This window comes from Sprattus sprattus (genome assembly GCF_963457725.1).
Source record: "Sprattus sprattus genome assembly, chromosome: 6".
NCBI classification, from domain to species: domain Eukaryota; kingdom Metazoa; phylum Chordata; class Actinopteri; order Clupeiformes; family Clupeidae; genus Sprattus; species Sprattus sprattus.
The window spans coordinates 12,004,501-12,019,065 of record NC_137925.1 but is presented as its reverse complement, the minus strand read 5'-3'; the positions used below and the strand labels follow the sequence as shown (position 1 = coordinate 12,019,065).

General features: G+C 41.5%; 1 protein-coding gene across 2 annotated transcripts in view; it reads left to right on the top strand.

The window, feature by feature from the left end:
* LOC308366893 (cytochrome P450 2K1-like) overlaps positions 1–14,494 on the top strand; it is a gene marked incomplete at its 3' end in the record, with an annotated part of 31,491 nt that extends 16,997 nt beyond the window's left edge. Inside the window, exon 11 of one of the 2 annotated variants that reach the window (XM_080840683.1) lies at positions 14,307–14,494. In XM_080840683.1, coding sequence (XP_080696809.1) covers positions 14,307–14,494 — 188 coding nt within the window. Of the gene's footprint in view, positions 1–5,926; positions 8,400–14,306 lie in introns of those variants that run through there. The other variant, XM_080840682.1, reaches the window with a different exon arrangement.
* Positions 14,495–14,565: the final 71 nt, after the last annotated feature.

The window sequence follows — 14,565 nt, the reverse complement described above, 5'->3', positions numbered from 1 at the left end:
ACACACACACACACACACAGCCTTACAGTACTGATTGAATCTTGTAACAGCTCTTGGCTGTGTCGTGATCACGTCATCAATCTCTGTGAGGGTAAAAAAAAAAATGCCGAGTTCAAATAGTGTTAAATAAAATTAAAAAAAATCTTGAAATGTATTAGCAACAGAATCATTCTTACAAAGTAGCTTGGACCCTGTTATGGAACCTCCTACAGCCGCGGAAAAAATTAAGAGACCACTTCAAAATTATCAGTTTCTCTGGTTTTACTATTTATTGGTATGTGTTAAAGTAAAATGTACATTTTTGTTTTATTCTATAACCTACTGGCAACATTCCTACCAAATTTCAAATAAAAATATTGTCATTTAGGTCATTTATTTGCAGAAAAATGACAATTGGTCAAAATAGCAAAAAAGATGCAGTGTCTTCAGATCTCGAATAATGCAAAGAGAACAAGCTCATATTCATTTTTAAACTACACAATACTAATGCTTACTCTTAGGAAGAGTTCAGAAATCAATATTTGGTGGAAAAACCTTGATTTAAAATCACAACTTTCATGTGTCTTGGCATGCTCTCCACCAGTCTTTCACATTGCCGTTGGGTGACTTTATGCTACTCCTGGCGCAAGAATTAAAGCAGCTCGGCTTCTTTTCATGGCTTGTGACCATCCATCTTCCTCTTGATCACATTTCAGAGGTTTTTTATGGGATTCAGGTCTCGAAATTGGGCTGGCCATGACAGGGTCCTGATCTGGTGGTACTCCATCCACACCTTTACTGGCCTGGCTGTGTGGCATGGAGCATTGCCCTGCTGGAAAAAACATTTCTCAGAGTTGGGGAACATTGTCAGAGCTAAAGGAAGCAAGTTTTTCTTCCGGGACAACGTTGTACTTTGCCTGGCTGAGGTTTGTAAAAGACCATAAGGATTGAAAAAAGCGGACTGGAGGGTCTTCTAGTTCGTCTTCTCTGATGAGTCCAATTTTCAGCTTTGCCCAACACATGGTCGTCTGATGGTTAGACGGAGACCTGGAGAGGCCTACAAGCCAGAGAGTCTTGCACCTACTGTGAAATCGGACTCATCAGAGAAGACGAACTTAGAAGAACCTCCAGTCCGCTTTTTCAATCATTATGGTCTTTTACAAACCTCAGCCAGGCAAAGTACAACGTTGTCCCGGAAGAAAAACTTGCTTCCTTTTGCTCTGACAATGTTCCCCAACTCTGAGAAGTGTTTTTTCCAGCAGGGCAATGCTCCATGCCACACAGCCAGGCCAGTAAAGGTGTGGATGGAGTACCACCAGATCAGGACCCTGTCATGGCCAGCCCAATTTCGAGACCTGAATCCCATTAAAAACCTCTGAAATGTGATCAAGAGGAAGATGGATGGTCACAAGCCATGAAAAGAAGCCGAGCTGCTTGAATTCTTGCGCCAGGAGTAGCATAAAGTCACCCGACGGCAATGTGAAAGACTGGTGGAGAGCATGCCAAGACACATGAAAGTTGTGATTTTAAATCAAGGTTATTCCACCAAATATTGATTTCTGAACTCTTCCTAAGTGTAAGCATTAGTATTGTGTAGTTTAAAAATGAATATGAGCTTGTTTTCTTTGCATTATTCGAGATCTGAAGACACTGCATCAATTTTGCTATTTTGACCAATTGTCATTTTTCTGCAAATAAATGATCTAAATGACAATATTTTTATTTGAAATTTGGTAGGAATGTTGCCAGTAGGTTATAGAATAAAACTAAAATTTACATTTTACTTTAACACATACCAATAAATAGTAAAACCAGAGAAACTGATAATTTTGAAGTGGTCTCTTAATTTTTTCCGCGGCTGTATATCCAACTAGAAATCTTCAAAGCCATCTAATAAGCAAAACATATGCCTGTATTAAACGTAAAACGAGAAAAACATGAGAAGGGCTAACTTGTCTCTAACATGTGGTAAAAATGAGAAGTTAAATGTTCTTACCCATTGTTACAAAACCATAACGTAACGAAATGGTAACATAACATAAAGAAGCCAAAGAGAACTGGTGACGGTGAAAGTAAATATGTTTATTAACCAAAAACCAGGAGTTAACGGAAGGAGAAGGTGGTGATGAAAATAATAAGTAACAAAAGAGAAAACAAACACTCACACTGTCTGCTGGAAATAAAAGGGAGGTATAAGCTGCTCGCGTTAAATAAAAAGACACGGGAATGTGGTGAGTCTTCCGGGTAAACTGCCTTCTACTCTAGACTAACCTGATCTGAAAGCGTGCCAAAAGCCCACCACCAAACACCACCAACCTCCAATGCACATAAAGCAGAAGGTTTACTCGGAATTAAACTGCGAGTAAACGAAACTCTGGTAATGATGATTACAATAAAGCAGGGCTCCAGCGGAGCGCCGTGCAGCAGGCCCAACGAAAACCGGAAGCGTAGAAGGGGTGTGGCTGGACGAACGGGGGAGAGCCGAAGAGCCAGAGAGCCGGAGACGGAGAGACAGCCATGAAACGCGCAAGGGGCGTATTTTATAGGCCAAGGCCCGCCCACAAATGCGTCCCAATCGGACACCAGGTCACCTGTAGAGGGGGACAGATAGAAACAAGCGCACAGACGGGCACAATACGGCTCCCCACGTAACACCCCCACCCTTAAGAAAATAAATTGGGGCTTAAGCTAACAATAGCCATTAAACATAGCATTCACAATGCATACAATATTTACAAGACATTTTATATAGCTATACATACACGAGTATACAAAGAACACAAAACCATTCATTCAGCAGCGTCTCTCACCCACTACTGAACGGCTTATCATTCCGTAGTGTCTCACTCACTACTGAACTGTGCATCACCCAGCAGTGTCTCTCACACACTACTGAGCCGTAGGAAAACAAAGAAAAGGGTTAAATGCAATCATCCAAAATCATTTGACTAGAATTGGTTTTGTTTTTAACTAAAGACACAATTTATTTAACAATAACCAATACATTAAAACCCTTGAAAAGGCCCGTGTGGAAGCGCGCCATAAGGATGATGCTTAATTGGGCGCAAGGCGCCAACATCATTGTCACGTACGACAATATTTAGCAACATCACGGTCATACCTGGCACATAGAAAGAACGAGTGACTCGCCCAGGTACAACAATTTAATAGGGAACTCTACACTCATCTTGCGCCGGGGCCGTAAGAGGTCTCCACTCGCGCATTAAGACACCATCTCGAGAAAAATAGCCATGAGGCCATCGCTCAAAGTCCTCGTCGGACATAACTGCAGAAAAGAGCGTAGGAAGAGAAGGGTAATTTTGAAGTTCCTGTACAAGATGCTCTCGGCTCAGCCAATTTAGGAGCATCGGAAAGAGATGGCGACAAATGTAACAAGAGGTCGCCACCAAAGAGTGAAGGTTGGACAAGAAAAGTCTCAATGAGAACAATTACATCTCAAACCTTGAACTAGTACACTATTTCTAGTACAAGGCTGATCACTAAAGGCAACACACTTTGCAAAAACGAATCCATCCAATATGAACGGTGCGAAAATGTTGTCACGCTTAGTGTCGTTCACAAAAGGCAAAACAGCAATAAACAAATCAGATCCAGGAACCCATTAACTTGTATATTGTTGTGCCTGGTTCTTGCGTTTTAACGAAAAGCACTCGGCAAGAACATGACCACGCTTCTTACAGTAGCTGCACGTTGGGGTTCCTCTGAAACCCAAAGGCGGACGCTTCTCGAGAGAAGGAGCGGTAGAGTCGGAAACTTCATATAAATCCGGGGAAATTGAAACATTTTGCAGAGAATGAGTGAGAGCAGGCATACGGTTGTGCATGAGTACATACTCGTCCGCAAGCACGGCAGCACTAGCAGGTGTCAAATCTTTATGCTCACTTATATAAGTTGCGACTGATTGTGGCAGACAGTTTTTAAAGTCCTCAAGAACCATGAGATCACGAAGAGCTTGGAATGAGGTCACTTCTTGAGAGCCTAGCCAACGATCATAGAGCATCTCTTTCTCTCTAACAAACTCTACATGTGCGAGGGATTCAGGCTTACGATAATTTCGAAACTTTTGTCTATAAGCCTCCGGCACGAGCGCGTAAATAAGCAAGACGGACTGTTTCACCTTCTCATAATCCACCGCGTCTTCCATGCTCAACGAGGAGTACGCCTCCTGCGCCTTGCCTACAAAGACACATTGGAGAGTCATGGGCCAAGCTTCTTTGGGCCATTTAAGCGTTGTTGCAACACGCTCAAAGTGCGCAAAGAACTTATCCACCTCATCTTCTCTGAAGGGAGGGACAACACGAATGTTTCGCGTCACGTCAAAACTTTCTGGCCTAAGTAGTACACCAGCCTCACGGGCCTTCAACTCCATATCTTTGATACGTAACGCTTGTGCGTATTCCATATCTTAATTTGCACTCCTGTTCTCTTCGCTCACGGTCTCTAAATGTCTGCCTATCAGCCTCCAACTTATTTTTCTCACGTTCCCACGCAATTTCTTTTTCCCGCAGCTCTAAACGTTTCCACTCTAAAGCAGTCTTTGTAGTAGACGGGCCAGGAGAGCGAATGGTCTTACCGGCTTCGGGCTCATCAGGGCTCTCACCTCCCAACAATCCCAGACCACGCAAGTCTGCAGTGAGTTTCTCCTGCAGCTCAGCTAGCCTAGGAGAACCACGAACTTCCAGTTTGAAGTGGGCAGCGATTCGGACCAGATCATCGCGTTTAGCCGTCAATAATGCCTCCAGAGTCGGAGACAACACAAACGCATCTATATCAAACATTACTATACACGATATCTATCGCCGCCACAGCAAAGGCAATAAATAAATAAAAAACACTGGCCGTACCCTTCGTAAGTCAGTAAGACTATGGCAAATTAGACAATCACAAGGCAGCTGTGCGGAGCAGCGCGCCCACAACGAAAAAGATTTTTCCACCAAGGGAAAATCAGAGGCAACGTTTCCAACTAAACCGGCGAGCCCCCACTTATGTTACAAAACCATAACGTAACGAAATGGTAACATAACATAAAGAAGCCAAAGAGAACTGGTGACGGTGAAAGTAAATATGTTTATTAACCAAAAACCAGGAGTTAACGGAAGGAGAAGGTGGTGATGAAAATAATAAGTAACAAAAGAGAAAACAAACACTCACACTGTCTGCTGGAAATAAAAGGGAGGTATAAGCTGCTCGCGTTAAATAAAAAGACACGGGAATGTGGTGAGTCTTCCGGGTAAACTGCCTTCTACTCTAGACTAACCTGATCTGAAAGCGTGCCAAAAGCCCACCACCAAACACCACCAACCTCCAATGCACATAAAGCAGAAGGTTTACTCGGAATTAAACTGCGAGTAAACGAAACTCTGGTAATGATGATTACAATAAAGCAGGGCTCCAGCGGAGCGCCGTGCAGCAGGCCCAACGAAAACCGGAAGCGTAGAAGGGGTGTGGCTGGACGAACGGGGGAGAGCCGAAGAGCCAGAGAGCCGGAGACGGAGAGACAGCCATGAAACGCGCAAGGGGCGTATTTTATAGGCCAAGGCCCGCCCACAAATGCGTCCCAATCGGACACCAGGTCACCTGTAGAGGGGGCAGATAGAAACAAGCGCACAGACGGGCACAATACGGCTCCCCACGTAACACCCATAGTGAAGCAGGCCATTTGGTTTTGCAGGTATTCAACGAGTCTTGACAGTTCTTGACAGTTCTTGAATTGATAAGTTGTCAGTCGTTGTTAAAATGCATCAGTTGAACCATGGCTATTTATGCTCAAAAACCTGCGCCAAAAGGGGGTTCTTTTAGCTATGTTAACAATGTTTGTAAACTCAATAAATATCCTTGAGGGTAACAGTTTCAGTCCAGTAAATGGCATGGGAAGCCTATGTGTGTGTTATGATTGGGTCTTTTTGTGTGTCCCTCCCCCCCCTAGGGCGAAGGGCGTGTCTGGGAGAGAGTCTGGCCAGGATGGAACTCTTCCTCTTCTTCACAGCTCTTCTCCAACACTTCAGTTTCACTCCTCCTCCTGGTGTCTCTGAGGACGATCTGGACCTCACACCAGCGGTGGGGCTCACTCTCAACCCCTCCCCCCACAAACTGTGTGCAGTTAGGAGGTCTTAAGGTCACATGCTTCAACTACAGGAGGTGGCAAGAACACAAACTATATTGGCATGCACAGCATTGCTGAATTCATGTTAGCTACATTGATGAAATGATGAAAATGTCCCCAACATTTCTTTAATAATGATTAGGGCTGTGAAATTATTACAATTTGTAATCAAATTAATAAAAGGTTTCTGTGGATTAATCATGATTAATCATGACAAAAAGATTCATGACAAAAAAATGGATATACATTTAACACATTTTCTTTTTTTATTCATAAAAAAATAAAAACAATGGTGCTGCAACTCAGCAGTTATTTAGCAGTTCTCTTCGCTATTCCATATGGAACATTGACATATCTTCATCCTAAACATAATTAGGGCTTCTTAGGTATTGGTAGGTCCATTTTCTTTTCTATTTAAATCAAACTGAAATTATTTGGGCTGCTTAGCCATTGTTTTTATAGGATGGTGGAACATTTTTCTCTTTTTTGTCAAACAACCATTAACCACACCATGACACAATCAAATGCTTCTAGAGGCCCTTAGCTAGTCTTCCTTCCTTCCTTCCTTCCTTCCTTGAGTCAAACTAACTTGTTCGTACATTCTCTGACAGTAAAGCTGACCGCTTCTTTTGCACAATGTATCCTGCGACTGAGAACAGTCTATCACACGGAACCGTGGATGAAGGAGTGGCTAGATATTTGCGAGCCCTGAATGCTGAAAGCTTAGGCATCTTAAGAGAAAACCCCAATACACAGGATTCTCCCAACTCAATACATCGACAAACACCAGTAAATGAGGTATCTAGCGATAGATAGCGAACTACGCTAACAAAGCAATCTAGTTGAGAGAACACCCCCAAACAGTTATGGTTCATGTCAACTATTATTACCACTATGAGTACATAACTAGTCTCTCCAACACATTTGTGAATGTTAAAATCAAAATGTTAATGTTACCGTCTATAAAATTGCACACTGAGCTATCCTAGCTAGCGATAGCAAACGCCAACAAGTTGCCAGGAGCTTATTTGAATCTATGTAGCATTTTGTGAATGGGCAACCTACTCCAGAGTATCCCAAGGTATGCATAAGGCACAACCTGAGAGCAATAACCTGGCAATCTGATACAAAGCCATAGCATTACATCACGATCATCATTTTACAAGCAACGTATCACTTCAGTGACTGAAATACTTTCAGCAACAAGCACGCACATCCCTTGAACAGTAATGTTACTAGCCGCTATCTTGCTCCACACTGCTTTGTTAGTATGCGTATGCGTTAAATGCGTAAAAAAAAAAATAACGCATTAATCCTGTAATTTAATGCGTTAACGCGTTATTTTTCACAGCTTTCATAATGATAACTTGCTGTGAATTTCATTATGGTCAGAATGCAGATCAGAAATGTTTTGTTCTGAATAAAACTGTTAAGTTCTGATATCCTCAGAGAAGGATCATAATGTGTGACATGCCTTGCATGGATGGGTAAAATCATGTTTTCACATTAAGGGATTGGTATTGTTTCATGCTGCAATATGAGTTATTACCTCCGCCAAGGAGGTTATGTTTTCGCCCCTGTATGTTTGTTTGTTTGTTTGTCTGTTTGTTTGTTTGTTTGTCAGCAGGATTACGCAGAAACGCATGGACCGATTTCCATCAAACTTTGTGGGGAGATTGGGTAATATAATGGCAATAATTGATTAGATTTTCAGATGTCAAGGTCAAAGGTCAAGGTCACAAGGCGGAGGTTTGCATTCTCTGAATGCTCCCATTCTTGTTGAATTTGTTTTCTATTTGTATACAGAGTGGAAATGCACTTCAACAATAATAATGGTAATACGGGGGGAAAGTCCTTTCAATCTTCGTGGCCAAAACATTGATATAAATAAGGTTGGATGTAAGCAACAGCCTTGTCAAACTCCTTTTGTCTGGTCAAAACAATGTGATATTCTGTTGTTTATTTTTACACAGCATTTATTGTTTTTTATACATGTATTTAATTATGTCATACATTTTGTCTCCAATTCCACTAACAATTAATTTTAACATAAGTCCGTCATGCCATACTGTCATGACATACTGAGTGGAAAGCTTTATTAAAGTATTTTCATTTTGTACATGTTGCTCTTACAAGTGTATATATGGTCAGTTGTTCTGTTGTTTTCTGCCTTGTGAGATACCTCTAAATTTGTCAGGCTTAAATCTGTCACCTTTTTTATGATTGGTGTTATGTGGCTCACCTTCGTTTGTTCTGGAAAGTGTCCTGGAGACAGGATTAAATTGATTAATTTCAAGATTGCCTCTCTTGTTGTGTTTCAGCATTTGATTGTACACTCTACGCCACATGATTTTTTTTTATCTTGAGGGATTTTAATTTTGGATTCAAATTTAGTAATGTTATAGTGGTGGCACCTAGTTGATTTTTACCATCAACTAATGGGATTACTTTTTTGTTGTTGTTCTTTCAAAGTTATTCCAGTGGCCACAGAATGTGTTGTGTATACACAGTTGTTTAACAAAGTGGATTTGACACTTTACTCATACTGTGTGTGTTTGTGTGTGTTCATGTTTGTATTTTGACACTTGGGGGACATAGACTGAAACATCACTGGTGGGTTTAACCGCACCACTCTCATCATTACTGTATGTGTCAAGCCCTAGCTTTTATATCAAACAAGACAGTTTTATACCATTAGAAAAACCTGACCAATGGAACACCACACCTACATCAGTCAGTTTTTTGTTACTGCAATAAATCTCATGTCAAAGACAGATGGGGTTAGGGGGTTAGGGAACTTATTATGGGTTGAGGGGGAGTTATGGTCTTGCATTGTTTATACAAGTGTTTTAAAACAACAGGGGTAACAATCAAAACTCCCACACCCTTACTAACCCATAACATAACAGGACTTAACTGGCTCTGTGAAATTACATGGTGGGGGCCTTGAGGCCAGAGGGAGAGAGAGAGTGAAAGTGACTTTATGGCAGAGGTGGTGTAGACACACACACTTTGAATTCCACCTCTGCATTTGACCCATCCAGTGTAGTGACACACACAGCACACAGTGAACACACAGTGAAGTTATTGACACTAACCAGGAGCAGTGAGCAGTGTTAGTAGCCTTGCTCAAGGGCACTTCAGGGCAAGAGAGAGCGTAGGGTTGAATTATGACCCCTGTCAAATAATATAAGGTAGTCAATCATAAATGACAAGAGGTCATAAATCAGTCAAATCTGTACATGTCTAATAACAGGGGTCTTAAATCTTGACATTAAGTTGAGGATATACTACTCATATACAGGATACATTCACTAAAAAGACATCTCAAAAAGTACACACTCATCTTTTAAAGTGTGTATGTTTATGTGTGTGTGTGTGTGTGTGTGTGTGTGTGTGTGTGTGTGTGTGTGTGTGTTTGCATGTGTGATTGTGAAAAAAAAGACAAGCTTCTGATGCCTTCTTTATTCTGCCCACACTGGGAATTGAACCCAGATCACCTGATTGAATAAGACTTAAGCCAGTATCATTACCATTAGAGCATGTGGGTTATGTGTATATCATATATCATGTTAAAGTTTGGTATAATAGAATGAATGACATCCTACAGGCTGACCAGACTTAGGTGTGATTGAAAGCCTCAAAACTAATGACAATTTTTTTTGGGGGGGGGGGGGCATACACTGAAATAGGTCTGGGGACATAAACCATCTTTTTTGACAATCTTCATCCTCAGAATAAAAAAACATCTACTTGCTGTCTCTAAGGATAAATTGGGGTCTTAAGGGCTTGTGCCCATACAGCTCTCTGCATAGGTTTAAAATTATTGTGTTGTGTTTTAAAACAGCACAACGGATCAATAGCTATTCGCTAAAGGTATGCTAGCAGCTAAAACTAACGAAATCTCTTGAAATGTGCTGACTTTTACATTATGACAAACTAGTTACTCAACGACTGTCCTTACACAGTCAAACATCAAGCAAGTGCAACACAAGACCAAAAAGTAAAAGTACTACATCAACAATCCTACTTAAGTAAAAAATAAAAAGTACTCACTTTTAAATTTACTTTAAAAGTAAAAGTACTCACGCAATGGGTTGTCTCTCAGTGTCTAGGCTGTGCCATTTTGATAAAGAAATAGTGACTGGTAATAAATGCCTCTACATATGTCACTACTAGTAATAATTATAAGCAACAACATTTGTTAATTGGAAAGGTTGGTGTACTTATTGCGCCTATTGTCTGTAATACTGTTCACATTCTATCTTACAATTCTGCGGATGACAATTTATCTACCAGGGATTATTTGCAAAGTTAATACCATTAAGCCAAACCAATAAAGACACAATTTTATACCTTTTATTTCATTGTAAATGTGTAAAAAATGGAAATATGAAACATGAAAAACAAGTGGAGTTGTTAAACTGGTCAATGAAGAGTTTTATGCTCTAAAAACATATTGAGTAAACCAAGACTAGGCATTAAGTTTGCATGCCAGGCAATAATCAGTCAATAAAAAAGGCAAATCTTCACGTTAGCTTGACATTGCTAAACTACCAGCTTTATCTTACCACTACATTAAATATATAATCAAGGTACAATCGTGTTATTTTGATGCTATTGCTGTATGTCAACAGGTATTTTGCTAGATAACAGTATAAATCTCATGTCAAAGACAGATGGGGTTAGGAGGCTTATTATGGGTTGAGGGGGAGTTATGGTCTTGCATTGTTTATACAAGTGTTTTAAAACAACAGGGGTAACAATCAAAGCTCCCACACCCTTACTAACCCATAACATAACAGGACTTAACTTGCTCTGTGAAATTACATGGTGGGGGCCTTGAGGCCAGAGGGAGAGAGAGAGTGAAAGTGACTTTATGGCAGAGGTGGTGTAGACACACACACTTTGAATTCCACCTCTGCATTTGACCCATCCAGTGTAGTGACACACACAGCACACAGTGAACACACAGTGAAGTTATTGACACTAACCAGGAGCAGTGAGCAGTGTTAGTAGCCTTGCTCAAGGGCACTTCAGGGCAAGAGAGAGCGTAGGGTTGAATTATGACCCCTGTCAAATAATATAAGGTAGTCAATCATAAATGACAAGAGGTCATAAATCAGTCAAATCTGTACATGTCTAATAACAGGGGTCTTAAATCTTGACATTAAGTTGAGGATATACTACTCATATACAGGATACATTCACTAAAAAGACATCTCAAAAAGTACACACTCATCTTTTAAAGTGTGTATGTTGTGTGTGTGTGTGTGTGTGTGTGTGTGTGTGTGTGTGTGTGTGTGTGTGTGTGTGTGTGTGTGTGTGTGTGTTTGCATTCTGTGATTGTGAAAAAAAAGACAAGCTTCTGATGCCTTCTTTATTCTGCCCACACTGGGAATTGAACCCAGATCACCTGATCGAATAAGACTTAAGCCAGTATCATTACCATTAGAGCATGTGGGTTATGTGTATATCATATATCATGTTAAAGTTTGCTATAATAGAATGAACAAGAATGGGAGCATTCAGAAAATGCAAACCTCTGCCTTGTGACCATGACCTTTGACCTTGAAATCTGAAAATCTAATCAATTATTGCCATTATATTGCCCAATCTCCCCGCAAAGTTTGATGGAAATCGGTCCATGCGTTTCTGCGTAATCCTGCTGACAAACAAACAAACAAACAGACAAACAAACATACAGGGGTGAAAACATTACCTCCTTGGCGGAGGTAATGACACCCAACAGGTCGACCAGACTTAGGTGTGATTGAGAGCCTCACAACTAATGATAGTTTTTTTTTTGTCTGGGGACATAAACCATCCTTTTTGACAATCTTCATCCTCAGAGTAAAAAGCATCTACTTGCTGTCTCTAAGGATAAATTGGAGTCTAAAGGGCTTGTTCCCATACAGCTCTCAGTTAAAAATGATTGTGTTGTGTTTTAACATATGTTTGACAAAAGGACACAGACACCTCTGGCGCCCCACATCCCCCCGTCTGAGAAGACTCAGCTGTGACTGGGGGCCTGTCAACTCATGCCGGCTTGGTAGATAGAGAGAACCTAAGACTAGTCAGTCAAAAATGACAAGAGACATTAATCACTCAAATATCACTCGGTATATCGATCATAATGACAACAATATTAATCAATTTGGACCTATAGTAAATAGTAACACTAGTGATGAAGAACCAACGATCTCACTGACTGTAACGAGATGGAGGGTAAGAGAGTGAGGAGAGTGCTCACAAAGTACCTTGACCCTTAGGAAAGACTGTTTTCATTTTATGGTTTTTCATTTTGTGCACTCTTCAAAAGCGACTTGAAGTTTATTGCACCTGCCATTTAATGCCAACGGCTGCTAGTACCTTTTTTTATTGGACGTACAAATGCAATTGCAGAATAACTGTCCATAGGACAGGGAAATGGTAATTAAAGAATCAAGTATCAAATCACAAATTAATGAACTAAAACAAATAACCAGTGTAAAGTGCAGTGCATGGTCACTCTGCATCTTAGTTGACCCCTCAAGGCCAGGTTTTCTGCACTGGGGAGGCCTGTGGACATCAACGTGAGTGACCTGATCAACGTCATTCATGCCTGCTTTGTTCTGCACAGTTTCTGTGAGGTCAGTAAGCAGACTGTGGATGGACAATCTGTGTTGGGAACAATACAAAGTAACCACTCTTTCACGAAGCAACAACTATCTCACAGTTTCTGTGAGGTCAGTAAGCAGACTGTGGATGGACAATCTGTGTTGGGAACACCACAAGGTGACAACGACTTGCAGCCTCCTTCACAATGCAATAGCCATCCAACAATCAGTCTAATATCACTAGCTCCAATACACAAAACCATGTCCGATGGCTCTCAACATAGACCAAAGCCCAGGAGACCAGCCTGGTGGATTTGGCCTGGTGCAATGACTGTGGGCCTATTTGAGATGTGGTATATGCAAACGACAACAAGTAAAAATAAACAAATGACAGCAAAAGCTTCTAGTTCTTCTGTTTTATTGTGAAAATGCAAAAACTGTCCTAATATCACACACACAGGAATTAACGATATAGTGTGCTGTAGCACTTGGCAAAGTTACCTTGATTTGCCAGTTGGAATAACAGAATAATCAGGGATAAGTCATCCTTAATTTTCTTGGTTAATTCATCCATCCTGGTATTCATCTGGGCCAAGTTTTCTGAGTTGCATCTGGTGGCCATCATGTTGGCCTCCATTACGGCCAACATCCGCCTCTTCATGACACGATCCTCCTCCTCTTCCTCACCCAAAACCTTCCTCTTACGCCTGTCCCCTCTGTGGCTGTTCACCTTTGCCTTGGATAAAGCATAACAAATCACATTATGACGCAGACGTTTAAAAGTCCAAAGCTATGTTATAAAGTGTGTACGAGTGCACCTTCACAAAACAAGCATCGGATTAAAAACTGTTTGCACATCACACGGTAAGCGACAAAGCATATAACTAGGTCGCTCAGCTTGAAATCATGAGCCTACCTGGAGAAAATCCCGGCGCTGCTTTACAACTCCAGGTGGAAGATCTGAACGTTCATGTTCAGACTCGGCGGTCTCTGATGACTCCGCAGAGGAGTCTTCCTGGTCACCTGTCTCGATGCCGGTGTCAGTGCACTGCGTAGCAGGCGCGCCACCCCAAAGCTGCTCGCATAGCTCGAAATATAAGCCTACTATGTGCCCATTGCCACTTCGACACCCAGTGTACACAGCCCTCCTATAATTTCTTTTGACCAGTTTAAGCTTCGTTGTGACCTGCCCTTTAGCTATAAAGTAAAGCAAAGAGTCTTTGTTGTGAGGGAAATCCATCTCGGTTGAGCCCAGTGGATATTGCTCCTCAAACAAGCCGGTTATATCCACATATTTGGATTTACAGGTATTCCAGTCGATACCCTGCTTAAATTTATTACATTGGTAATCAAGGCTGATTTGCAACAAGAGTCGCACTTCGTCATCACTCCAAATCAATAGATGATTTGTGTTCGCCATCTTGAGCGTGTTTCTTATCTCGTTCTTGTTGTGTTCGCCGTCGTATTCTTCTTCTGCTGCGGAGTTTGAGTTTGAAAACTCAATAAATACCTTTGAGGGTAACAGTTTCAGTGCACCAAATGGCATGTGAAGCCTATGTGTGTTGATGATTGGGTCTTTTTGTTTGTCCCTCTCCCCCCCCTAGGGCGCAGGGCGTGTCTGGGCGAGGGTCTGGCCAGGATGGAACTCTTCCTCTTCTTCACCTCTCTTCTCCAACACTTAAGTTTCACTCCTCCTCCTGGTGTCTCTAAGGACGACCTGGACCTCACACCAGCTGTGGGGCTCACTCTCAACCCCTCCCCCCACAAACTGTGTGCAGTTAGGAAGTTTTGAGGTCACATGCTTCAACTACAGGAGGTGACAAGAACAAAAGCTATATTGAAATGCCCGGCATAGCAGAATTA